At 40.6% G+C, this 27,494-nt stretch overlaps 2 protein-coding genes across 3 annotated transcripts in view; one reads left to right on the plus strand and one right to left on the minus strand.

The window, feature by feature from the left end:
• Positions 1-6,407, minus strand: part of PARP4 (poly(ADP-ribose) polymerase family member 4) — a 32,283-nt gene extending 25,876 nt beyond the window's left edge. Inside the window, 2 exon segments of the mRNA XM_061170938.1 lie at positions 5,115-5,615; positions 6,339-6,407. Of these exon segments, the coding sequence (XP_061026921.1) occupies positions 5,115-5,615; positions 6,339-6,407 (570 nt within the window).
• Positions 6,408-13,126: 6,719 nt separating this feature from the next.
• The window catches only part of CENPJ (centromere protein J), a 53,905-nt gene continuing 39,537 nt past the window's right edge, over positions 13,127-27,494 (plus strand). For both annotated transcript variants that reach the window (XM_061170788.1, XM_061170789.1), the window contains exons 1-3: positions 13,127-13,570; positions 14,289-14,412; positions 20,356-20,655. In XM_061170788.1, coding sequence (XP_061026771.1) covers positions 13,127-13,570; positions 14,289-14,412; positions 20,356-20,655 — 868 coding nt within the window. The remainder of the gene's footprint in view (positions 13,571-14,288; positions 14,413-20,355; positions 20,656-27,494) is intronic.

Raw genomic sequence — 27,494 nt, forward strand, 5'->3', positions numbered from 1 at the left:
ATATACATATATATATATATATATATATATATAAAGAAACAATAAACTAATGAATGGTGAGATACCGGGTTTAATTCACAGTAGCTCTTTGTCGGTCTTTGAACCTGGAGTCTGTTCTAGCAGCTTGTCCACAGTAAGCTGGTGTTTCCTGAAGGGCGGTGGGTCCCACTGGTTTAAGGAGGGTCAGCGAGCAGGTGTCTCTCTCCACATGGCCTCTTAACCCTTGACCGCCAGGTTCCCTTGGCTGTAGTCCCATCCTAGGCCCTTGCTGGGCAGCAGTGCCCATGTGAGGCCCTAAATGCCATCTGTGTGCAGACAACCCCCAGTGTAGGGCAGAAGGTCCGCTGTGTCCCAGCGCGTCCCCGACATGCAGAGACCCCTCCTGGACAGCCACCGCTGGGGCTCTGTCCTGGGCTTCGGCCCTCAACTGCCCCTCCACCCCCAGGAATCAGGCCCTGTCCCCATCCCTTTGGCCCCGGCCCTCTGCCCAGCAGCGGAGCCCTGACTGTCTCCCCTTTCTGCCCCTCATCTCTTCTCCACAATGAAGCATGAGCAACCTTTTTCTTATTTTGAAAATTATGTTCCAAATGAAATTCAAATTTCCTATCATGGTTCAAGGCCTGGCCTCTCCCCAGCCTCATTCTGGCCAAGGTGGCTTTTTCTTCAGGTTGGCAAAACCCTCAGGGCCTTCGCATAGCTGTTCCTTCTGCCCAGGACCCTTCCCCCTACATTTGGGGTATCCGCCCAAAAAATTAACGAACGAGGGCTCCACATTTCTTTTTTCTTATGAGGTCTGGTTAAATGGAAGTCCCTTGATTTAACTCTGCCTTTCCTTTGCATTAATATTTATTAACTTCATAGGTATTGATTGTCTTTTACATTCAAATTGATTCAAAATTATCAGTGTGTAGATGGAAATGATGATAGATACTGTGAAAGATATTAGACTACGCTATGTAGGTGAATCTGTCTTGCTCTCAATGCCCAACAGTTAAAAAACAAAAAATAAACAAAGAAAACTCTGTAATGAATCTTTCACCGTTTTCGGAACAGTCTGTGTCATATGCCCGGCCTGTGCTGGACAAGGCAGGCTGAAGCCAGCATGGCTGCTCAGACCCACCTCTGGATCCAGATTTGTCCTGGGTGAGTTCTTAAGTCCTCTGACCTGGTCTTTAAAAAACATTTTCTAATAGAAAAGTAGTTCATGTTCACCTCAGAAAATACTGAAAATACAGAACTGTGTAACAATAACAAAATAATCTCAAAACTAGGGTTCTTGTTTTGCTTTTTCTTCCAGGCTTTTTTCTATATATATGTATTGTAATGGAATATAGGATTATCAAAATTGAAACCATACTATATTCATAATATCTATCTTGCATTTTATGTCAGCATTTTATCTTTAACATTGTATCATTAAGCATTCTTGGAAAACATTTTTTTTCACCAGTAAGATTTTTTTTTTTTAACATCTTTATTGGAGTATAATTGCTTTACAATGGTGTGTTAGTTTCTGCTTTATAACAAAGTGAATCAGCTATACATATACATATATCCCCATATCTCCTCCCTCTTGCGTCTCCCTCCCACCCTCCCAATCCCACCCCTCTAGGTGGTCACAAACCACCGAGCTGATCTCCCTGTGCTATGCGGCTGCTTCCCACTAGCTATCTATTTTACATTTGGTAGCGTATGTACGTCCATGCCACTCTCTCACTTCGTCCCAGCTTACCCTTTGCCCTCCCACTGTCCTCAGGTCCATTCTCTACGTCTGCATCTTTATTCCTGTCCTGCTCCTAGGTTCTTCAGATCCATTTTCTTTCTTTTTTTTTTAGATTCCATATATATGTGTTAGCATATGGTATTTTTCTCTTTCTGACTTACTTCACTCTGTATGACAGTCTCTAGGTCCATCCACCTCACTGCAAATAACTCAATTTCGTTTCTTTTTATGGATGAGTAATATTCCATTGTATATATATGCCACATCTTCTTTATCCATTCACCTGTTGATGGACACTTAAGTTGCTTCCATGTCTTGGCTATTGTAGAGCTGCAATGAACATTGTGGTACATGACTCTTTGAATTATGGTTTTCTCAGGGTATATGCCCAGTAGTGGGATTGCTGGGTCATATGGTAGTTCTATTTTTAGTTTTTTAAGGAACCTCCATACTGTTCTCTATAGTGGCTGTATCAATTTACATTCCCACCAACAGTGCAAGAGGGTTCCCTTTTCTCCACACCCTCTCCAGCATTTATTGTTTGTAGATTTTTTGATGATGGCCATTCTGACTGGTGTGAGGTGATACCTCACTGTAGTTTTGATTTGCATTTCTCTAATGATTAGTGATGTTGAGCATCCTTTCATGTGTTTGTTGGCAATCTGTATATCTTCTTTGGAGAAATGTCTATTTAGGTCTTCTGCCCATTTTTGGATTGGGTTGTTTTTTTGATATTGAGCTGCATGAGCTGCTTGTAAATTTTGGAGATTAATCCTTTGTCAGTTGCTTTGTTTTCAAATATTTTCTCCCATTCTGAGGGTTGTCTTTTCATCTTGTTTATGGTTTCCTCTGCTGTGCAGAGCTTTTAAGTTTCACTAGGTTCCATTTGTTTATTTTTATTTCCATTTCTCTAGGAGGTGGGTCAAAAAGGATCTTGCTGTGATTTATGTCATAGAGTGTTCTGCCTATGTTTTCCTCTAAGAGTTTTATAGTGTCTGGCCTTACATCTAGGTCTTTAATCCATTTTGAGTTTATTTTTGTGTATGTTGTTAGGGAGTGTTCTAATTTCATTCTTTTACATGTAGCTGTCCAGTTTTCCCAGCACCACTTATTGAAGGGGCTATCTTTTCTCCATTGTATATTCTTGCCTCCTTTATCAACGATAAGGTGACCATATGTGCGTGGATTTATCTCTGGGCTTTCTATCCTGTTCCATTGATCTATATTCCTGTTTTTCTGCCAGTACCATACTGCCTTGATTACTGTAGCTTTGTAGTATAGTCTGAAGTCCAGGAGCCTGATTCCTCCATCTCCATTTTTCTTTCTCAAGATTGCTTTGGTTATTTGGGGTCTTTTGTGTTTCCATACAAATTGTGAAAGTTTTTGTTCTAGTTCTGTGAAAAATGCCATTGGTAGTTTGATAGGGATTGCATTGAATCTGTAGATTGCTTTGGGTAGTATAGTCATTTTCACAATGTTGTTTTTTCCAATCCAAGAACATGGTATATCTCTCTATCTGTTTTTGTCATCTTTAATTTCTTTCATCAGTGTCTTACAGTTTTCTGCATACAGGTCTTTTGTCTCCTTAGGTAAGTTTATTCCTAGGTATTTTATTCTTTTTGTTGCAGTGGTAAATGGGAGTGTTTCCTTAATTTCTCTTTCAGATTCTTCATTATTAGTGTATAGGAACGGAAGAGATTTCTGTGCATTAATTTTGTATCCAGCTACTTTACCAAATTCGTTGATAAGCTCTAGTAGCTTTTTGGTAGCATCTTTAGGATTCTCTATGTATAGTATCATGTCATCTGCAAACAGTGACAGCTTTACTTCTTTTCCGATTTGGATTCTTTTTCTTTTTCTTCTCTGATCGCTGTGGCTAAAACTTCCAAAACTATGTTGAATAATAGTGGTGAGAGTGGACAACCTTGTCTTGCTCCTGATCAGTGGCTCCCAGAAGCAGGCTTAAATTAAGCCCCTTTAGAATATTGTATGGCAGGCCATTGCAGGTGTATGCCCAGGCAGGAGAATCTATAATGCTAAAGAGCTAGCAGTGGCCAATCACATTAAAACTTTGGGCGCTTATACTATTCATGAGTTTACCTCCAACAGGTCTGCCCATCCAACCGAAGTAGATGGGAATTCCACTGGAGAAGGAGCAATCAATTTGTTTAATTTTGTCCAGAGAAATACAAGAATCTAGCATATGTACTGGGAAGTGGAACCAAAACCCCAAGCTGTTACAAATTAGACAACAAGTGCTAAGTTTCATTGGGTTCAAATAGCTGTGGGCAAAAAGGACTGACTAAAGATTCTAAGGAATATTCGTCACCTCCGTTCAGCAGAATGGTATTCGTTTCTTTTCCACAAGATTGTGGAATGGACACTGACAGTGGGGGACTGTAATAGAAAAGAACCTTCTGTATTCTATTACAAGTGAACCACTAAAGGGATGTTGCCTGTAAGCTTAAGTTATACACAATGGCCCATCTCTGGGAACCCTGCCTGCCAGGTAATAAGCATTAAGCTAAAATACCTTTGTTTAGCTCACAAACCTCCTGACCAGGCTCACCTGTGAATGACTGACTGCAGGGAGGAAGAAATTAACCCATCCCCTTTAGAGGCTGATGGGAACCAGGAGCTGTTTGACTTTACTACCCTTTGAGTATAAAAGGAGCCTGAATTCTAACTCAGGCAAGATGGTTCTTTAGGGGCACGAGCCCACCATCTTCTCGGTCTGCTGGCTTTCCGAATACAGTCGTTAGTCCTTGCCCCAAGTACTGCTTTTTCGGATTATTGGCCTCTCCTGCTGCGCAAGCAATACAAGCTTGGACTTGGTAACAGTAGTTCGTTTCTTACACTGTACCGGTTGTTACAAATAGCACTTCATTTGATTTCTTTAAATATTTATTTAAACAGACACAAAGCCCGGGTGTGTACACAATGGTAACTTGCAGTGTCTGCATCTGCAGTGGCAATTAAGAAAACGGTTTTCGAGTTCTGCACTTTAGTGTTCAAAACAGAACTAGGTTTATTTTAATAAAAAATAAACAAAATAAAATTAGGCTTTATTACCTAATGGGCGCTGAGCCAACTACGCATTAGGCAGAAAAGACGAGCGATAGCTACTTTAGGAGTGAATTCATCACAAGGTTACCTTTGACTCATCAAAGAGTGTGGCCGACTGTCCTTTTTTCTTTTACTTGGTCACTCGTGGCAAAGAAGACAAAAACAAAAAACAAAAGACACGCGGAACTAGACAGACACCCCCACTCCAACCGCGAGGGCGCCAGCCAAAGTTTTGAAAGGCAGGGGAGGGGCTCGGTCTGTCCCGGAAGTTCTCTCCGGGAGCTGTTTTCCCCCCGCGTCTCCGCCCGCCACCACCACCCCTTGCCCGCGCCCGGGCGGAAGACGCCGGGACGTGAGCGCCTAGTAACGTGGAACGCCGGGTCGCCGGGAGTGGTAGTTTGCGTGAATCCGGCTGCGCGGTCTCGCAAGCGCAGAGGGGCAGGTAGGAACTGCATTTCCCAGGAGCCCTCGGGCCCGGGCGGAGCCGGGCTGGCCGCGGAGGCTGTGGCGGGTGGTTTGTAAGGGTAGCGGCGGCGACGACGACGGCTCGGGCGCTGGCGTGAGTGGACTGAGAGGCTGGGGCCGCGGAGCGGGACTTCGTGGCGCGGTGGGGGTGGGGGTGGGGAGGACCGGAGAAGCTGGTGTGTTCGTCGCCCTGCATCCACGAGGGACGGCGGGGCGCGCGGGGAGCGGCGCCGGGCGGCGGGGGGACCTCTGGGTCAGTGTCGGGCCTGCGAGTGCTGTTCCGCGGCGGCTTCTCGCGGGCTCCCGCCGCTTGTGGTCTCGGCCGCGCTCTGAGCTGCTGCGCGGAGGCGCGGGGCCGCAGCTGCGCGAGGAGCACGTCGGTACGTCACCTTCCTGCTGGTCGGGGCCGGTGCGGTCTTGCAAAGCTTCGGGTTTGAAAGCTTCGCTGTGGGTTGGTGGCTTTCAAGGACGTGTACTTTGGGAGACCGGTAAGTCACCTTCCTAAGCGACCAGTTACTTCTCAAGGCCTGAGGGAGGCTTTGAATTGTTTGCGTCTACGTTTTCCGCCTCGCGAGGTAGAGAATTTATCCCCCCCGCCCCGCTGCTTTAAAGAATGTTTACGTGGCAGTCTTTGGAGGTTTCAAGGCTGTCAAACAGATTTTGATATCAGGAAGATCTGAGTCCACCTGCTAATAATCCTTTCTAGGCATTTTGCTGTATATGCTTCCTTTACCAAGGCCTTAGCATCAATACTAAGTAACAGGTTAAGGTGGAATTGTATTTCTGTGCGTCATGCCGACAGTAAATATACCTCTAGGTTTCATAGTGATGAAGCTGAAATGAAGCAGGGGAGGTTTCTTTTTCACGTGGGCGAGAGATGTGTTACCGAAAGTGAGTTCCGGATGCTCCTACTCAAAAGCCAGTGAAGAGGCAAGGCTGGTGGAAAGGAAAGTTTGCTTTCTTTTGGGTGCCGGGAGCGGGGAGGGCGACTCATGTCCAAAGGCCGACTCCCCTCCCCCGCCCTCCCCGGCGACAGTCGACAGTCGTGGGTCAAGAGCTGTTATAGGCGGCGGGAGGGGCCCACGTGGAAGCAGCGCAGGCAGGTCGGACAGGCATCTTGAAGCTGGTCATGCGGTGCTGTGGCCAGCGTCATCTTGACTGTTTTAAGTAGTTAATCTTCGGTTCCAAAGTCGGTTTGTTCCCATTTTCTTGAGGCCAGTTCTTAGAATTGCGGCAGCTTTTGTCATGGCTACAGTTAATGTAGTTCACTTCTCCCACCTGATGGGGGTTTCAGTATCTACAAGACAGCCCACCGGAGAGGGCTTAGGATATTAGCTACAGCCCTTGAGAAGGAGCTAAAGAGCCTTGCCTTTGCTTAATGACTAAACTATTATTGTTTTGTCCTGTTTGACTGCTTTTCTTTGCTTCTGCATTTTCTCACTTCTCTGGTTAAACTTATTCTTTGGCTAAAGTTTTTCCACAGACAAAAAGGCAGGCTGAGGACATGGGGGGCAGGGACCATAGGGTCCTGCACTGTTTTAGATGCAGACGTCTGAGTGCTGCATCACAATGGTGCTTGCGCTTGCCAGTCTAGTAGGGAACTTTGCTAGTTTTTTTTGTTTTGTTTTAATTGGAGTACAGTTAATTTACAATGTTGTGTTTCAAGTGTACAGCAAAGTGATTCAATTATACATACATACATATTCTTTTTCAGGTTGTTTTCCTTTATAGGTTATTACAAGATATTGAGTAGAGTTCCCTGTGCTGTACAACAGATCCTTGTTGTTTACCTGTTTTATGTTTAGTAGTGTGTATCTGTTAATCCTAAACTTCTGATTTATGCCTCCCACCCCCACCCCCTGCCAATCTACTTTGGTAACCATAAGTGTTTTCTGTGTCTGTGAGTCTGTTTCTGTTTTGTAATTGAGTTCATTTGTATCTTTTTTTTTTTTTAGATTCCACATGTAAGTTATATCATATGATATTTGTCTTTCTCTGTCTGACTTCACTTAATATGGTCATCTCTAGGTCCATCCATGCTGCTGCAAATGGCAATTTTCCATTTTTTTTATGGCTACTGCTCCATTGTATATATGTACCACATCTTCTTTATTCATCTGTCAGTGGACATTTAGGTTGCGTCCATGTCTTGGCTACTGTAAATAGTGCTGCTATGAACATTGGGGTGCATGTATCTTCTAGAATTAGGGTTTTCTGTGAATATATGCCCAGGAGTGGGATGGCTGGATCATATGGTAGCTCTACTGTTAGTTTTTTAAGGAGCTTCTTTACTGTTCTCCATAGTGGCTGCACTAACTTACATTCCCACCAACAGTGTAGGAGGGTTCCCTTTTCACACCTTCTTCAGCATTCATTATTTGTAGACTTTTTAATGATGCTATTCTGACTGGTGTGAGGTGATACCTCATTGTGGTTTTGATTTGCATTTCCCTGATGATTACTGATGTTAAGCATCTTTTCATGTGCCTGTTGGCCATCTGTATGTCTTCTTTGGAGAAACGTCTATTTAGGTCTTCTACCCATGTGTTGATTGGGTTGTTTGTTTTCTTGATGTTGAGCTGTATGATCTGTTTTTATATTTTGGAAATTAATATCTTGTTGGTCACTTCGTTTGTAAATATTTTCTCCCATTCTGCAGGTTGTCTTTTTGTTTTGCGTATGGTTTCCTTTGCTGTGCAAAAGCTTTTAAGTTTTATTAGGTCCCATTTTGTTTTTTTGTTTTGATTTTATTTTCATTACTCAGGAGACAGATTGAAAAAATATTGGTACAATTTATGTCAAAGAGTGTTCTGCCTGTGTTTTACTCTAGGAGTTTTGTAGTATCCAGTCTTATATTTAGGTCTTTAATCCATTTTGAATTTATTTTTGTATATGGTCTTACAGAATGTTCTAATCTCATTCTTTTACATGTAGCCGTCCAGTTTTCCCAGCGCCACTTATTGAAGAGACTGTCTTTTCTCCATTGTGTATTCTTGCCTCCTTTGTCATAGATTAATTGACCATAAGTGTGTGGGTTTACTTCTGGGCTTTCTATCCTGTTCCATTGATCTGTATGTCTGTTTTTGTGCCAGTGCCATACTGTCTTGATTACTGTAGCTTTGTAATATAGTCTGAAATCAGGGCGTGTGATTTCTCCAGCTCTGTTGTTCTTAATATTCTTTTGGCTAGTTGGGTTTTTTTGTGCTTCCATACAAATTAAAATTTTTTTGTTCTAGTTCTGTGAAAAATGCCATTGATAATTTGATAGGGATTGCATTGAATCTGTAGATTGCCTTGGGTAGTATGGTCATTTTAGCAATATTGATTCTTTCAATCCAAGAACACAGTATATCTTTGCATCTTTTTGTGTTGTCTTCATTTTCTTTCATCAGTGTTTTATAGTTTTTGGAGTACAGGTCTTTTGCCTCCTTAGGTAGGTTTATTCATAGGTATTTCATTTTTTTATGTGATGGCAAGTGGGGTTGTTTCCTTAATTTCTCCTTCTGACATTTCATTGTAAGTGTATAGAAATGCAACAGATTTCTGTGTGTTAATTTTGTATTCAGCAAATTTACTGAATCCATTGATGAGCTCTAGTAGTTTTCTGGTAGCATCTTTAGGATTTTCTGTGTATGGCATCATGTCATTTGCAGTGACAGTTTTACTTCTTTTCCTATTTGGATTCCTTTTCTTTTTCTTCTCTGATTGCTGTGGTTATGACTTCAAAACCATGTTGAATAAAAGGGGTGAGAGTGGGCATCCTTTTCTTGTTCCTGATCTTAGAAAAAATGCTTTTCACCATTGAGTATGATGTTAGCTATGGGTTTGTTATATATGGCCTTCGTTATGTTGAGGGATGTTCCCTCTGTGCCCATTTCCTAAGAGTTTTTATCATAAATGAATGTTGAATTTTATCAAAAGTTTTTTCTGCATCTACTGAGATGATCATAATGTTCTTATTCTTCAACTTGTTAATGTGGTGTATCACATTAATTGATTTGCAGATATTGAAAAATCCTTGCATCTCTGGGATAAATCCCACCTGATCATGGTGTATGATCCTTTTAATGTATTTTTGGAGTTGGTTTGCTAGAACTTTGTTGAGGATTTTTGCATCTATGTTCATCAGTGATACTGACCTGTGATTTTCTTTTTTTTGTTATGTCTTTGTCTGGTTTTGGTATCAGGGTGATGGTGGCACATTTAAATAGAATGAGTTCAGATGTGTTCCTCCCTCTGCAATTTTTTGGAATAGTTTGAGAACAGTAGGCGTTAACTCTTCTCTCAGTGTTTGGTAGAATTAACCCGTAAAGCCATCTGGTTTTGGACTCTTGCTTGTTGGGAGTTTTTTAGTTACTCATTCAGTTTCAGTACTGGTAATTGGTATGTTCATATTTTCTACTTCTTCCCAGCTCAGTTTTGGGAGATTATTGTACCTTTCTAAGAATCTGTCCATTTCTTCTAGGTTGTCCATTTTATTGGCATATAGTTGCTCATAATAGTCTCATATGATCTTTTGTATTTCTGTGGTGTTGGTTGTAACTTCTCTTTCATTTTTTTTTTCTTTTTAAGGAATGTAATGCAATCTTTTTAAATTTTTTAAAAATAAGTTTATTTATTTATTTTTGGCTGCATTGCGTCTCCACTGCCGTGCGCGGGCTTTCTCTAGTTGCGGTGAGTGGGGGCTGCTCTTAATTGTGGTGCATGGGCTTCTCATTGCGGTGGCTTCTCTTGTTGCAGAGCACGGGCTCTAGGTGCGCAGGCTTCGGTAGTTGTGACACATGGGCTCAGTAGTTGTGGCTCGCAGGCTCAGTAGTTGTGGTGCACAGGCCTAGTTGCTCCGTGGCATGTGGGATCCTCCTGGACCAGGGCTTGAACCCGTGTCCCCTGCACTGGCAGGCAGACTCTTACCCACTGCGCCACCAGGGAAGTCCCTCATTTCTGATTTTATCGATTTGGGCCCGCTCCCTCTTTTTCTTGATGAGTCTGGCCAGTGGTTTATCAATTTTGTTTATCCTTTCAGGGAACCAGCTTTTAGTTTCATTGATCTTTTCTGTTGTTTTTAAAAACCTTCTCTGGTTTATTTTATTTATTTATTTTTTTTAAAGCTTATTACTTTTTTAAAAAAAATTAATTAATTAATTTATTTTTGGCTGTGCTGGGTCTTCGTTTCTGTGCAAGGGCTTTCTCCAGTTGCGGCGAGCGGGGGCCATGCTTCATCGCGGTGCGCGGGCCTCTCACTGTCGTGGCCTCTGCCGTTGCGGAGCACAGGCTCCAGACACGCAGGCTCAGTAGTTGTGGCTCACGGGCCTAGCCGCTCCGCGGCATGTGGGATCTTCCCAGACCGGGGCACGAACCCGTGTCCCCTGCATTGGCAGGCGGATTCCCAACCACTGCGCCACCAGGGAAGCCCCTCCTTCTCTGTTTTTTGATGTTACAGAATGACCTTGTAGCTTGTCTTTGTTCTAAATTTGGATTTCATAAGTTTCCTGACGAGGTCATTTAAATTCAATCAAGGTTACTTGGTTGATTCTGATGAAGAGTTGTTGCCTTTTTACATAGGTTTCCAACTCAAAAGTAGTTAGAATTAGTTTGCTTACCACAGTTTAAAACAATTATTCAGGAGTAAGAGATATCCAGTAAAGTGCCTTAATCTTTATTTTTTTTTGGCCACACCATGTGGCTTGCCAGATCTTAGTTCCCCAACCAGGGATCGAACCCTGGGCCCTTGGCAGTGAGAGTGCGGAGTCCTAACCACTGGACTTCCAGGGAGTTCTCAGAGTGCCTTAATCTTAAGTGTACAGCCCAAACATATATACCAGTGTAGTCACCACCCAGATAAAGAACATCCCTATCATCCCTGAAGGCAGAAACCCCTTCCCAGGCAATACCAGCTTCCTAGACAACCATGATTCTGACTTCTGGACCTGTGAATTTATTTTGCCTATTCTCGAACTTCATACTAAATGGAATCACACAGTATTCGTGTCAGACTTTGATTCAACTTTTCTCATCCATGTCGTTGCCTATAGCAGTAGGTTTTTTTTTTTTTTTTTAAATGCCGTAATAGCTGTGGTTCTCAAAGTGTGATATCAGTGAGAAAACAAATCACACTGCCATTTTTGTTTTGTTTTGTTTTATTCCCAGTTTTCTCCATTTCAGTTAATGGCAACTCTGTTCTTCCAGTTGTTTAGCCAGAGAATTTTCAGGAATGAAGGAGAGGATCCCAGTAAACTCTGTAGGTTGTGGTAGACAATAAAGGAGTAGTAGGTTGTATAGTCTGATCGTACGAGGTTCAAAATTGGGGACTTTGATGGTAGAGGAAGGGAGAATAGTCCAGGTCTAAAAAAGAACAATAAAGAAGATACCTATTCCAAGGGTATGGGCTCCATAGGAGGAAGTGTTCTCAGGAAGGTGAGAGAAGAGGTTAAGAATAATAGATTTTGCTTGTGACGCATAGTGAGTGTTTGACATTGGGATGCTTGGGACACGGAGACAGGATAAGCACATGCGTGGAGATTAGCGTGGCAGGGATAAAGGGCGCTGACATAAATAGATTCCCAAACATAAAGACATGAACCCTGGAGGAGTCAAGGTGGATAGTGGTGATGGGCTGTAAGAACTGGTGGTGATGGGCTGTAAGAACTGGTGGAGGAATGGGGCATTGGTGGGGGCTTCCTGCAGATGGGAGTTACGAAGTTTGGATGACTGGTTCTTATTCTGCCCCTCATAGCTGCACCACATGCACCTCTTCCACCGGGCCTTTCTGTCCACCCCGTCTAAACTTGCAGTCTCCTACCCCCACATGGCTTTTGTGTGTATTTTCCCCACTAGACTCTGAGTTATTAACTGCTGTCTACCCAGTGCCTACAACAGTACTGGGCACAGAGTAAGAACACAGTAAATGTTAGTTGCTTATCTGTTGCACAGTCACAGAGTTACACTAGGAATTTGGTTGTTTTAGAGTATGATTCATACAGCATAGCTGTCCCGTGCTGTGAACCAATGAAATTTTTATTGTTGAACATTGAATGAACACAAACAATACTTTATAAAACTGAATTATTTTCAACAATATAACCTTAGTTCTGATTTAATTTTAACTTACTTTTAGCAAACATTTATCAGGTTTCTTCTATCTCCCAGGGATGGATGGTGCTAGACAGTGGTGAATATACAGATACCTTAAAGGAACTCACAGCTTGGTAGATTATGAACACAGAAGCGAAATAGCACTAATAATGAGATGACTGCCAAAGTAGTGATGTCAGAGACCTCTAGGAATGCAGATGAGAGACTGCCTGGTGGGCAAGGGATTATAAGGGAGAAGAGGAGTAACGGACAGCAGCAGACAGTGCCAGGTGAAGCCACAGGGTGGTGGTGACTTCTGGGACTAGGGAGAACACCGGTTCCCCGGTTGGGCAAAGAAGCAGTACTGGACTAGGGTCAGACGCATGCAAGTGGTTAAAGTGGATATTGATAGTGGCCTGTTTTTCCTTTGGTAATCAGATAACTTAGAAGGTGCTCTAGCTCCCTTAGTTTTTGGTCAACTGATTGAGCACTTGTGTAAATTCATCAGTAACTGATTAAATCAGAAGGGAACTTTGAGTTTTGATCCCCTCAATTTGGATATTTTAAAGACGTTTTAAAAATATGTAACTTATTGCCCGATTGCTTTGCTAGTTAAAGTCTTTCATAAGACTTTTCAGTAAGAAATATTCAGTAGGTTTTGGTGTATTCAGTAGGTTGAGGTTTGGGTTGAATAGCTTTAACTAATAATTTTTGTTGGCTGTCTTGTTTCTACAGGTGTTGGAAATCAACAGCTCTTCTAGCTTTTACATTATTTAAATACAGTAGTGTCATTGGACTAAAATGTTCCTGATGTCAACCTCTTCAGAGTTAAACAGTGGGCAGAACTTCTTAACCCAGTGGATGACCAATCCTTCTCGGGCTGGGGTCATATTAAATCGTGGATTTCCTATTTTGGAAGCCGAGGAAGAGAAGCGAGCAAATGTGAACATTTCTACCAGCTTTCCTATTAAACCCACAGATTTTTCAAATAGCTTCAGCTTTTTAAGTGAAGAAGATTCACTTCATGAAGAACAGAAGTTGGAGCCCAACAGCCCTTATAAGTTACAAACAGATAAATCTGAAACACAGAGAGTCTTTCCTCCAACTAAAGAGGGAACACAAATAGTGGCATGTGAGCATGCTCCTGGACACTGGGAGGATCACAAAAATGACTTTATTTCAGATCCTGGGAGTGAATTCAAAGAAGTGGCTTATAAAGACCCACTTTTTAAAAAGCTTGAACAGGTAAAATGGGATTTGACTTAATATGTATCTGTGTTATCGCACAGTTATTGCAGGTACGATGGAAGGTCACCTGTTCCACGTGTTTTTGTTTCTTCCTCTTTACTGTGAAAGCCTCATAATACCATATTTTGCCTTTTGTTTGATATGAAACATCAAAGCATGTTTAATATGTAAGATATAAATATAGCACTTACGATAACACCTTTAGGTTTCTCCCTCATTTTGTAAAAACTAAATTGGAAATGGTTGACCAAATATTAGGGAGGAAAAGTTGATTATAAATGTACTGATACCTATCCTGTTTTAAGAGTCAAAGGATTCATGTGACTTTTTCTGCTTCTTAGTTGAGAGTTTAGAGTTTTGGTGGCAGATTTAGTTACTTAGAGATCCCTCTTTTTTTTATTTTAATTTTTAAAATTTTAAAATTTTTATTTATTTATTTGGCTGTGCCAGGTCTTAGTTGTGGCATGCAGGGTCTTTAGTTGCAGCATGCGGGATCTAGTTCCCTGACCAGGGATTGAACCCGGGCCCCCTGCATTGGGAGCGTGGAGTCTTAACCCCTGGACCACCAGGGAAGTCCCTAGAGAGCCCTCTTTGAAACTCTTTATTAGAGAAGATATGAGAAGGGAGATGGGAGGGATCAAGATAAATGTAAGGGGCAAAGGCCCATAAAGAAATAATAAGCTAGTTTAATCAAGTTAATTTTATGTTTAAAAAGCTGAAAGAAGTACAACAGAAGAAGCAGGAACAACTGAAGAGGCAACAGTTAGAGCAACTGCAAAGGCTCATGGAGGAACAGGAGAAGCTGCTCACCATGGTGTCTGGGCAGCATACACTCCCAGGTATTATGTGCTTACATGAGACCTTTGGTTAGTACAGCGATGGACAGTTACCTACACTTCCTATCTTTCATTGTTTGACAGGTTATTTCTACCATTTCTCTATCATATGTTGCAAACTCCAATTTCTTAAGAAGCCAAGCAGACAACTATGGAATGGTGGTGGTGTAATATAATTGGGATGAGGGATCTGTGCCATTCTGGAGCATGTGTGCCCTGCTTAAAGGCATTCATATTTATTTATAAAATAAAATTTTAAAAAGACCCAGCAGAATAAAAGATCCAGAGCTGAATTTGGCCTAGGGCTACTGGTTTACAAGCCCTGCCTGATGAATGAAAAACTGCTCAGGGTCATATAGATGAGTATGTGTAGAAGCCGTTCTGCTCAGCTGAGGAGCCGTACCAGAAATACTTCCTGTGTTCCTAGAGGACGGTTTTTCTCTTGTATGCTAGATCAGTTAACAGAAAGCATGACGTGCTTATCAGTGGGGAGAAAGCGGTGGAAATGTGATCTGGAGCAGTAGTTTTGAAAGTTTTTTGACCACGCCGCATAGTAACAAAAACATTTTAAGTGATGACTCATAATTTCAAAGAAGTTTCATGAATCAGTTCTTATTGGTGTGCCTGGCAGGTAACAAGGATATTTTCTATTTTGTTTATTCTATTCTATGTCATTAAAAAAAAATGCCGTTCATGATCTGTTGTGTCTGCTGATAAAATGGATTATGTCCCACAGTTTGAAAAACAGTGATCTGGAGCAGTGTGTTTGCTTCTTGGTGCTGCCTTTTAAGAGACACGCTTACTGATTCAGTAAAGTGCTCGTTCTCTTCAGAGGTTGCGCTGGACACTGAGAATACGGAGAAGAAAAGACATTGGCAAATGGATGTGCAGAGTGTGGCTGGATGGTACTCGGGGAGTGGTGGTAGTGCTGGAGATGAGAACTGTAGCAAATGAAGAATGGTTTAGGGAATTTGGATGTTCATCGTAGAGAATATAGAGAACGTGGTGTGTACCTTGAAATAATTGAGTGCCTTTATGGAACACATAAAAATAATAATGAAAATCACTTACGATAGCCTGTGATAGTTTTTAAGGTAGAAATAGCACTATGGTAGAGCAATAGGGAAGCGGATTTCAAACTTATTAATATAAGAACTACCTCCATGGAGTTATGGAACAGTTGCTTTAGGGCCATTTTCACATTTTTTGGTTTCAGGACCCTGTAACCCTCTTAAATTATTGAGGACCCCAAAGAGCTTGTGTTATATGGGCTACAGCTATTGATATTCACCGTGTTAGAAATTTAAACTTAACTAATTCATTTAAAATAATAACCAATTACATGCTATAAATAACTTTTTTTTTTTTTTTTTTTTTTGGCTGCCTTGGGTCTTCGTTGCTGAGCGTGGGCTTTCCCTAGTTGTGGCGAGCGGGGGCTACTCTTTGTTGCGGTGCGCAGGCTTCTCATTGCGGTGGCTTCTCTTGTTGCAGAGCACGGGCTCTAGGCTGAGCGGGCTTCACTAGTTGTGGCGCACAGACTTAGTTGCTCCACGGCACGTGGGATCTTCCTGGACCAGGGCTCGAACCTGTGTCCCCTGCATTGGCAGGCGGATTCTTAACCACTGCACCACCAGAGAAGTCCTAATAACATTTTTTAATGAAAAAAATTTTTCTAAAAAATTAGTGAGAAGAATTGCATTGTTTAATGTTTTTGAAAATCTCTTTAACTTTTGGCTTAAAGAACTCAGCTGATTCTCGTATCTACTTTTGCCTCCCATCTCTTCAGTTATGTTGTTTTGGTTGATGTATGTGAAAAAAAACCAGCCTCACATGGACATGTAATTGGAAAAAGGAGAGAGGAGTATTTAATAGGCTTTTCAAATAATTTTGGTTATTTCTTTGATACTGCACCAAACTCAACAAGTGGTCGTTTCTTAGCAGTTATTCACAATATGGAATCTGAAATCATATTAATGAATTTTCATGCTCTGTTACATTAAAATATATTAGAATGTCTTGGCATTTTTTTCTTTAAAAATAAAGACTATTAAAAATAATTATTGCATTAATTAAAATAGATCTCAGTTTCTTTTTTTCTTTCTTTATTTACTTGGCTGCGTCGGGTCTTAGTTGCAGCACATGGGATCTTCGTTGAGGCGTGCGAGATCTTTTTTTCTTCGTTGTGGTGCATGGGCTCTTCGTTGCAGCACTCGGGCTTCTCTCTAGTTGTGGTGTGCAGGTTTTTTTCTCTCTCTAGTTGTGGCGTGTGGGCTCCTGGGCGTGAGGGCTGTCATTGAGGTGTGCGAGCTCAGTAGTTGTGGTATGTGGGCTTAGTTGCCCTGTGGCATGCAGGATGTTAGTTTCCCGACTAGGGATCGAACCCGTGTCTCCTGTATTGGTAGGTGGATTCTTTACCACTGGACCACCAGGGAAGTCCCTAGATCTCAGTTTCTAAAGTATCATAAAATTTTAGGAAGTTTCTGAAAGTCAGAATCATTCAAGGTCAGAATGATTTATTCTTGAAAGTAATTTTGAGTATGCCTGTAGACGTTTGTATAAGCATAAAAAAGGATGTGAAATCGTACATGAATATTAATAATAGTTACTCCAAGGGATTGATTTTATAAGAAGATGTGGACTTATGCAGATTATTAACTTTATACTTCGAATTATTTGAGTTGCCAAAATAAGCAAGAATTACTTCCACAATTTAAAACATCAAATTAAGTGAAATAAATAAATAACAGTAATTACAAACCATACCACTCAATGGGATGTTATATTATACCTTTATGCATTCTATGAGTGATTGGAATAAACTGAGTGTACATTTCCTTCAAACTCTGGGATCATACAGTTCTAAGTAGAATGACAAAAAATCTCTCTTTTATTTGCTGTACCCAGCCTGTATTTAATTTCCACACTTGGAGTGAGGTTTGTTGAGCTCCAGAGTCTGGGTTTCTACTGACATCTTACTCTCTCAGGTGCACATGGCATAAGAGAAAGGTCACATTAAAAGATAAAGTCATAGGGCAGATCATCTAATTTGTCAGATAACCCCAAGAGCAGGGATTCCAGAAGGAAGTCACAGAAACTCAGGAGTTAATCATCAAACTCTACTTGGCAAGCACTGTGCATTTATCCTTCCTTAAGACAAAAATAAACAAGTAAAACTTTTTTTTTTTTAACATCTTTATTGGAGTATAACTGCTTTACAATGGTGTGTCAGTTTCTGCTGTATAACAAAGTGAATCAGCTATACATATACATATATCCCCATATCTCCTCCCTCTTGCGTCTCCCTCCCACCCTCCCAATCCCACCCCTCTAGGTGGTCACAAAGCACCGAGCTGATCTCCCTGTGCTATGCGGCTGCTTCCTACTAGCTAGCTATTTTACGTTTGGTAGTGTATATGTCTATGTCACTCTCTCACTTCGTCCCAGCTTCTCTTTCCCACTCCCCGTGTCCTCAAGCCCATTCTCTATACAAGTAAAACTTTTAAGTGATGTTTTCTGGGAACAACATTTAAGTTAACTGCAAGAGATCAATAATTTTTTTTTAATATAAAAAATACCTGAACTTAACACATACATTTTGAAAATTTACTGTGCCTTTCAAAATGTTTTATATAAACCTGGTAGTAAATTATTATGATTATTTATTCTTTCATTAATTATCTTGGCATTTTGAATGGATTTTTCATCACCTTTGGTTTGGTAAAATCATACATTGGTTATTTGGAAAATAACAGTTCCCTGAGTTATGTAGGTTTTTAAAATATTGACATATTTCATTATAAAAATTTATATCCATTAATACTACCACAGATCTCATCATAACCGTATTACAAAGTTGTCAAGCTCATGGTGATGGACATGTTTTCCAACATTCTCATTTTTGCTTGGAAGTTCAAATTTTATCATTGGCAACAAATATTGTCAGCTTCCCTGAAGTAACTGGCTCACTTGTTTCATCTTTGAGAAAATGCCTGCCAAGTACTGAGGTTTAAATCATCATGGTTTGTCATTCATTCTTTCAAGTAAAAATGATGTTCCCTGAAAGAAGTGTCTAGTTGAGCTTAGCAGATTTTTTTTTGTCTGCGCCACGTGGCATGTGGGATGTTAGTTTCCCGACCAGGGAACCCTACCCCCCTGCATTGGAAGCTCGGAGTCTTAACCACTGGACTGCCAGGGAAGTTCCTCTAGTCGAGCTTATAGCTCAAAAATTTCACAGCCCATGTCTTGGTTTACGGCAGAAGTGATTTATGCGTACTTCTCATTTTGTCCTATAGAATGTTCATGTACTCAAGGCTTAAAATTTAACTTAAAAATTTAATAATTTTTGCTGCTTTATCTAGGACATTCTTAAGTAAAACTTTTTTTTTAAGGTTTTTAAAAAAAAAGTTATTTAATTTATTTTTGGCTGCGTTGGGTGTTTGTTGCTGTGCGTGGGCTTTCTCTAGTTGCGGGGAGCGGGGGCTACTTTTCTTTGCGGTGCGCGGGCTTCTCATTGCGGTGGCTTCTCTTGTTGCAGAGCATGGGCTCCAGGCGTGCGGGCTTCGGTAGTTGTGGCTCACGGGCTCTGGAGTGCAGGCTCAGCAGTTGTGGCTCACGGGCTTAGTTGCTCCACGGCATGTGGGATCTTCCCGGACCAGGGCTCGAACCCGTGTCCCCTGCATTGGCAGGCAGATTCTTAACCACTGCGCCACCAGGGAAGCCCAAAACTGTTGTTTTTTGGTTTTAAACTGAGAGTGCATGGTGGTGACGAACACAGTGACTGCTAGCGCAGTGGGTGCTGCTATACTGCTTTTGAATGAAGTCTCCAGGAAGTTTCCGTTTTGCCTTTGCAGCATCAGTACATGTGTCAACACAGTGAAAAAGGCAAGTACTGTCTTAATATTTCTGAAAATAGCTTAGAGCTTGGTGGATGCCCTGAAAGAGTCTTGGAGACCTCCAGGGGTTTATAGATCATGCTATGAGAACTGCTGCTTTGGGTTGTTGCTCTTCTGTCAAAGATGTCGTCAGGCTGAAGTGAGTTGACCATTCGTTAAGAATATTTAGTGGGAGAGTATTGTTACTAAGGAAGGGAGGTTGAATCTGATACTCAATGAGGACCTACCTGATTTCCAGTTTTATTTGTGGGCTGGGGATGAGGCAGATGGTATAGGACATAGGTGGCATGCCTCTTTTATGAAACACTTGCCATTGTTTCTTTTAATTCTGTTTGATTGAAACAATCGGGGGGAACAGAGGAAAGCAGCAGGGTTTCGAGGGACAGGCACAGCAGGCAGGACGGCTAGTATTGCCGTCTGTCCGCTGAGAGTTACACCCTAGAGGTGCACAGAAAGGGAATCCTCTCTCTTTTCCCTGTTTACTGGGTGATTTCAGAAGTAGAGACTTCAGAAACAAAACAGGTAAAAAGTAATACAGGAAATTTAGGAACTGCAGAAAAGTACAAAACAGAAAAGTCGCCCATAATTCCACCACCTGAGGTTACCAACATGTTAATGGTGATATAAAGGGAAAATGCGTTTATGTGTTGTGACACAGAGCAGTTACTGATCATCAAGGAGCAGTTCAGATTATTTGTAGCTGTCTGCATTGGTGCTCTCCGTTTCCCTGTGTCCGTCACAGGGCTGTAGAGTTGACATCTCCCAGCAGTGCTCCTGGATGGAGCGTGATTGGTGCCTTCCAGAGTTAGGCGGTGCTGCAGCTCTGCCACGTACAGACTGTCTGCACATGAATCGTGGTATAAATATACTCAAAAATCAAAGGTCACTTTGGAGTCTTACAGTTTCATGATTTTGTTAAACATAGTTTCCTACTAACCAGGAAAAGATACTTCTATCACTTTGGAGAAAACTTTGTATTCAATAGTAGGGGTAACAGGTAGTACAGAAAATGTTATAGAAAGTCATCTGTTTTGTTGATTTTCTTATTCGTAAGGTTTAACTCTAGTGCCTGATGACCAGAGCCAGAAGTACAGATCTCCAGGAAATTCAGCCACTGTAGAGAAACCCACGCCCTTCTTACCATCATATATCTACCAGAATCAAACCCAAGAAAAAAAACACACTTCCAACATTTTATCCGATGAACAAAACAACTTCCGTAGAACTACTCATCAAGATTTTGTCTTAACTTCAAAAAGTGGTGCTTCTCCCAACTTGTTTTATGAGGCTCAATATCAAGAAGCACTTGTGAAAAAAAATGATTTGAAGGAAGAGAACCATAACCATCCTAAAGGTGAGTTACTTATTTTTCTCTCTTCTGTAGTTAACTGACAGTGTCACCTGGTTGTTCTAAGACAAGAAAAGTCCTCTCTGCATTTTTTCCTTGTCCCCTGCATCTTTAATTGTGGGATCCTATCTGCTACACAGCCGCTGAGCCTGGATGGGACACGGAACCAGACATAGAATTTGTGACTTTCCAGGAACAAATTGCAGGACAACTCATGCCAAATTCAAACCTCGCGTGGCAGCGTGGGTCTTCAAAAAGGGAGGCAGCAAGTTCTGCATGCACCATTTTTCTTGAGAGCTTAGAAAAGTTTAAAATTGAGTTAAAATGTGTGTGCTGGTGGTGGGGCACAGGATAGAAGATGTGAAGTGTGAGCAGTAGGTTGGTGGTGGGAGTTATTACTCACAAAAGGAATCCCCCCAACCCAGACACTCGTCGCTGTCGCTCTGTGTTCCCAGCACCCGGCACGTTCCTGCCAGAGAACTGGCACTCAGTGTCTGATGGTCCAAACTCATGGAGCTCTCGAGGCATTTCTAGTATATTTTCTTCTGGTCCTTTTTTAAAAAATTTTTTAAGTCCTGTTGCTGTGCTCACTCCCTGGCCTTTTTTTCCCTCTCCACATTTTGTAATCATAAAATACTGTATAATAAATTGTGTTCTTTTCCCACTCAACGTGGAAAATGCTTATGGTACGTTCTGTAGCCTTCATAACAGTAATTTTAATGGTTGTCATCTTTATGCAGATCATCAAATAATATATCAGTATTAAATGTTCTTTGTGGTAGGACTGAGTCATTTCCATTATTTTTAATTTAGTTTTCAATTTTAATGGTGTTTTTATGTATATGTTCCTTCGAGTAAGTTATAGAAAAACACAAATGATATGGCAAAAGGTGTCTATACTTACTGTTTAGGATTGGGCAGTTTTGGGATAAAAACTTACTCCTAATTTCGAGTAATTCCTTGGTGTAAAGAGATCAAATGTCTTTTCCTTATTTTTTAAACAGTACTCTCCCTTAACCTTTTCAGTTTTTTTTTTTTTTTTGGCCACACTGTGCAGCACGCGGAACTTCCCCTACCAGGGGTCAGACCCGCGCCCCTTGCAGTGGAAGTGCGGAGTCTTAACTATTGGACCACCAGGGAAGTCCCCTTAACCTTTTATTTTGGAAAATTTCAAACATCCAGAAAAGTTGAAAGACCACTGCTGTGATTACCAGTATAGCCACCACCTAGGTGCAACAGTTGATATTTTTCCATATTTACTTTGTCTATCTATATTTGGATGTGTGTGTATATATCTGTATGTATACTTAAATTTATATCTCTGTTTACATCTGTATATGGTTTGCTGAGTCATTTCATTGCAAATAATATGCAGACATTATATCATTTCAAATATCAAGTAAAAATTAGGACATTCTTCTGTATAACCACAATACTGTTATTATACCTAGGGGCCTTATCTATGCAAATGCAATTTAGAATTCTCCCTATGATCCCAAAATTGCCTTTTAAAGGTGTTTTTTTAAAAACAGGATCCAGTCAAGGTTCACGTATTACATTCAGTTGTTACAACTCTTCAGTCTTTTTGTTTTGTTTTGTTTTGTTTTGTTTTTCCGGTGCGCAGCGAGCCGTGCGGGATCTCAGTTTCCCGACCACAGATAGAACCCGTGCCCCCTGCATTGGGAGCGTGGAGTCTTAACCACTGGACCACCAGGGGAGTCCTCTTTAGTCTTTTTTAACTTAGGAAAGCCCACACCTTTTTCTCCTTAACATTAACTTTTTGAAGACTGTTGTGTTTTTTTCTTTTTTTTTTAAAACATCTTTATTGAAGTACAATTGCTTTACAGTGTTGGGTTAGTTTCTGCTATATAACAAAGTGAATCAGCTATACATATACATATATCCCCATATCTCCTCCCTCTTGCATCTCCCTCCCACCCTCCCTATCCCACCCCTCTAGTTGGTCACAAAGCACCGCGCTGATCTCCCTGTGCTATGCAGCTGCTTCCCACTAGCTAGCTATTTTACATTTGGTAGTGTACATATGTCCATACCACTCTCTCACTTCGTCCCAGCTTACCCTTCCCCCTCCCTGTGTCCTCAAGTCCATTCTCTACATCTGCGTCTTTATTCCTGTCCTGGCCCTAGGTTCTTCAGAACCATTTTTTTTTTTTTTTTTTTTAGATTCCATATATATGTGTTAGCATATGGTATTTGTTTTTCTCTTTCTGACTTATTTCACTCTGTATGACAGTCTCTAGGTCCATCCACCTCACTGCAAATAACTCAATTTCGTTTCTTTTTATGGATGAGTAATATTCCATTGTATATATATGCCACATCTTCTTTATCCATTCATCTGATGATGGACACCTAGGTTGCTTCCATGTCTTGGCTATTGTAGAGCTGCAATGAACATTGTGGTACATGACTCTTTGAATTATGGTTTTCTCAGGGTATATGCCCAGTAGTGGGATTGCTGGGTCATATGGTAGTTCTATTTTTAGTTTTTTAAGGAACCTCCATACTGTTCTCCATAGTGGCTGTATCAATTTACATTCCCACCAACAGTGCAAGAGGGTTCCCTTTTCTCCACACCCTCTCCAGCATTTACTGTTTGTAGATTTTTTGATGATGGCCATTCTGACCTGAGTGAGGTGATACCTCATTGTAGTTTTGATTTGCATTTCTCTAATGATTAATGATGTTGAGCATTCTTTCATGTGTTTGTTGGCAATCTGTATATCTTCTTTGGAGAGATGTCTATTTAGGTCTTCTGCCCATTTTTGGATTGGGTTGTTTGTTTTTTTGATATTGAGCTGCATGAGCTGCTTGTAAATTTTGGAGATTGAATCCTTTGTCTGTTGCTTCGTTTGCAAATATTTTCTCCCATTCTGAGGGTTGTCTTTTCGTCTTGTTTATGGTTTCCTCTGCTGTGCAAAGCTTTTAAGTTTCATTAGGTCCCATTTGTTTATTTTTGTTTTTATTTCCGTTTCTCTAGGAGGTGGGTCAAAAAGGATCTTGCTGTGATTTATGTCATAGAGTGTTCTGCCTATGTTTTCCTCTAAGAGTTTTATAGTGTCTGGCCTTACATCTAGGTCTTTAATCCATTTTGAGTTTATTTTTGTGTATGGTGTTAGGGAGTGTTCTAATTTCATTCTTTTACATGTAGCTGTCCAGTTTTCCCAGCACCACTTATTGAAGAGGCTGTTTTTTCTCCATTGTATATCCTTGCCTCCTTTATCAAAGATAAGGTGACCATATGTACCCATATGTGGGTTTATCTCTGGGCTTTCTATCCTGTTCCATTGATCTATATTTCTGTTTTTGTGCCAGTACCATACTGTCTTGATTACTGTAGCTTTTTTTTTTTTTTAAATTAATTAATTTATTTATTTATGGCTGTGTTGGGTCTTCGTTTCTGTGCAAGGGCTTTCTCTAGTTGCGGGAAGTGGGGGCCACTCTTCATCGCGGTGCGCGGGCCTCTCATTATCGCGGCCTCCCTTGTTGCGGAGCACAGGCTCCAGATGCGCAGGCTCAGTAATTGTGGCTCACGGGCCTAGTTGCTCCGCGGCATGTGGGATCTTCCCAGACCAGGGCTCGAACCCATGTCCCCTGCATTGGCAGGCAGATTCTCAACCACTGCGCCACCAGGGAAGCCCTACTGTAGCTTTGTAGTATAGTCTGAAGTCTGGGAGCCTGATTCCTCCAGCTCCGTTTTTCTTTCTCAAGATTGCTTTGGCTATTCGGAGTCTTTTGTGTTTCCATACCAATTGTGAAAGTTTTTGTTCTAGTTCTGTGAAAAATGCCATTGGTAGATAGATGGGGATTGCCTTGAGTCTGTAGACTGCTTTGGGTAGTATAGTCATTTTCACAATGTTGATTCTTCCAATCCAAGAACATGGTATATCTCTCCATCTGTTTGTATAATCTTTAATTTCTTTTATCAGTGTCTTACAGTTTTCTGCATACAGAAATTTTGTCTCCTTAGGTAGGTTTACTCCTAGGTATTTTATTCTTTTTGTTGCAGTGGTAAATGGGAGTGTTTCCTTAATTTCTCTTTCAGATTTTTCATCATTAGTGTATAGGAATGCAAGAGATTTCTGTGCATTAATTTTGTATCCTTCCACTTTACCAAATTCGTTGATTAGCTCTAGTAGTTTTCTGGTAGCATCTTTAGGATTCTCTATGTATAGTATCATGTCATCTGCAAACAGTGACAGTAAATAAAACAGTGACAGTTTTTTTTCTTTTTTTTCCTATTTGGATTCCTTTTACTTCTTTTTCTTCTCTGATTGCTGTGGCTAGAACATCCAAAACTATGCTGAATAATAGTGGTGAGAGTGGGCAACCTTGTCTTGTTCCTGATCTTAGTGGAAATGGTTTCAGTTTTTCACCATTGAGAATGATGCTGGCTGTGGGTTTGTCATATATGGCCTTTATTATGTTGAGGAAAGTTCTCTCTATGCCTACTTTCTGGAGGGTTTTTATCAAAAATCGGTATTGAATTTTGTCAAAAGCTTTTTCTTCATCTATTGAGAATATCATATGGTTTTTATCCTTTAGTTTGTTAATATGTTGTATCACATTGATTGATTTGCGTATATTGAAGAATCCTTGCATTTCTGGGATAAACCCCACTTGATCATGGTGTATGATCCCTTTAATGTGCTGTTGGATTCTGTTTGCTAGTATTTTTTTGAGGATTTTTGCATCTGTGTTCATCCATGATATGGGCCTGTATTTTTGTTTTTTTGTGACATCTTTGTCTGGTTTTGGTATCAGGGTGATGGTGGCCTAGTAGAATGAGTTTGGGAGTGGCCCTCCCTCTGCTATATTTTGGAAGAGTTTGAGAAAGATAGATGCTAGTTCTTCTCTAAATGTTTGATAGAATTCACCTGTGAAGCCATCTGGTCCTGGACTTGTGTTTATTGGAAGATTTTTAATCACAGTTTCAATTTCAGTGCTTGTGATTGGTCTGTTTATATTTTCGATTTCTTCCTGGTTCAGTCTCGGAAGGATGTGCTTTTCTAAGAATTTGTCCATTTCTTCCAGGTTGTCCATTTTATTGGCATAGAGTGGCTTGTAGTAATCTCTCATGGTCCTTTGTATTTGTGCAGTGTCAGTTGTTACTTCTCCTTTTTCATTTCTAATTCTATTGATTTGAGTCTTCTCCCTTTTTTTCTTGATGAGTCTGGCTAATGGTTTATCAATTTTGTTTATCTTCTCAAAGAACTAGCTTTTAGTTTTATTGATTTTTGCTATTGTTTCCTTCATTTCTTTTTCATTGATTTCTGATCTGATCTTTATGATTTCTTTTCTTCTGCTAACTTTGGGGTTTTTTTGTTCTTCTTTCTCTGCTTGCTTTAGGTGTAAGTTTAGGTTGTTTTTTTGAGGTGTTTCTTGTTTCTTGATGTAGGCTTGTATTGCTATAAACTTCCCTCTTAGAACTGCTTTTGCTGCATCCCATAGGTTTTGGGTCATCGTGTCTCCATTGTCATTTGTTTCTAGGTATTTTTTGATTTCCTCTTTGATTTCTTCAGTGATCTCTTGGTTATTTAGTAGTGGATTGCTTAGCCTGCATGTGTTTGTGTTTTTTACAGATTTTTTTCTGTAATTGATATCTAGTCTCATAGCGTTGTGGTCAGAAAAGATACTTGATACGATTTCAATTTTCTTAAATTTACCAAGGCTTGATTTGTGACCCAAGATATGATCTATCCTGGAGAATGTTCCATGAGCACTTGATAAGGAAGTGTATTCTGTTGTTTTTGGATGGAATGTCCTATAAATATCAATTAAGTCCGTCTTGTTTACTGTATCATTTAAAGCTTGTGTTTCTTTCTTTATTTTCATTTTGGGTGATCTGTCCGTTGGTGAAAGTGGGGTGTTAAACTTCCCTACTATGATTGTGTTACTGTCGATTTCCCCTTTTATGGCTGTTAGCATTTGCTTTATTTATTGAGGTGCTCCTATGTTGGGTGCATAAATATTTACAATTGTTATATCTTTTTCTTGCATTGATCCCTTGATCATTATGTAGTGTCCTTCTTTGTTTCTTGTAATAGTCTTTATTTTAAAGTCTGTTTTGTCTGATTTGAGAATTGCTACTCCAGCTTTCTTTTGATTTCCATTTGCATGGAATATTTGTTTCCATCCCCTCACTTTCAATCTGTATGCTTCCCTAGGTCTGAAGTGGGTCTCTTGTAGACAGCATATATATGGGTCTTGTTTTTGTATCCATTCAGCCATTCTGTGTCTTTTGGTTGGAGCATTTAATCCATTTACATTTAAGGTGCTTATCGATATGTATGTTCCTATTACCATTTTCTTAATTGTTTTGGGTTTGTTATTGTAGGTCTTTTCCTTCTCTTGTGTTTCCTGCCTAGAGAAGTTCCTTTAGCATTTGTTGTAAAGCTGGTTTGGTGGTGCTGAGTTCTCTTAGCTTTTGCTTGTCTGTAAAGGTTTTAATTTCTCTGTTGAATCTGAATGAGATCCTTGCTGGGTAGAGTAATGTTGTTGTAGGTTTTTCCCTTTCATCACTTTAAATATGTCCTGCCACTCTCTTCTGGCTTGCAGAGTTTCTACTGAAAAATCAGCTGTTAACCTTATGGGGATTCCCTTGTATGTTATTTGTTGCTTTTCCCTTGCTGCTTTTAATATTTTTTCTTTGTATTTAATTTTTGATAGGTTGATTAATATGTGTCTTCGTGTGTTTCTCCTGTATGGGACTCTGTGCTTCCTGGACTTGATTGACTATTTCCTTCTCATATTAGGGCAGTTTTCAGCTATAATCTCTTCAGATATTTTCTCAGTCCCTTTTTTTTTCTCTTCTTCTTCTGGGA

The sequence above is a fragment of the Eubalaena glacialis genome, chromosome 16 (genome assembly GCF_028564815.1).
Source record: "Eubalaena glacialis isolate mEubGla1 chromosome 16, mEubGla1.1.hap2.+ XY, whole genome shotgun sequence".
Taxonomy (NCBI): domain Eukaryota; kingdom Metazoa; phylum Chordata; class Mammalia; order Artiodactyla; family Balaenidae; genus Eubalaena; species Eubalaena glacialis.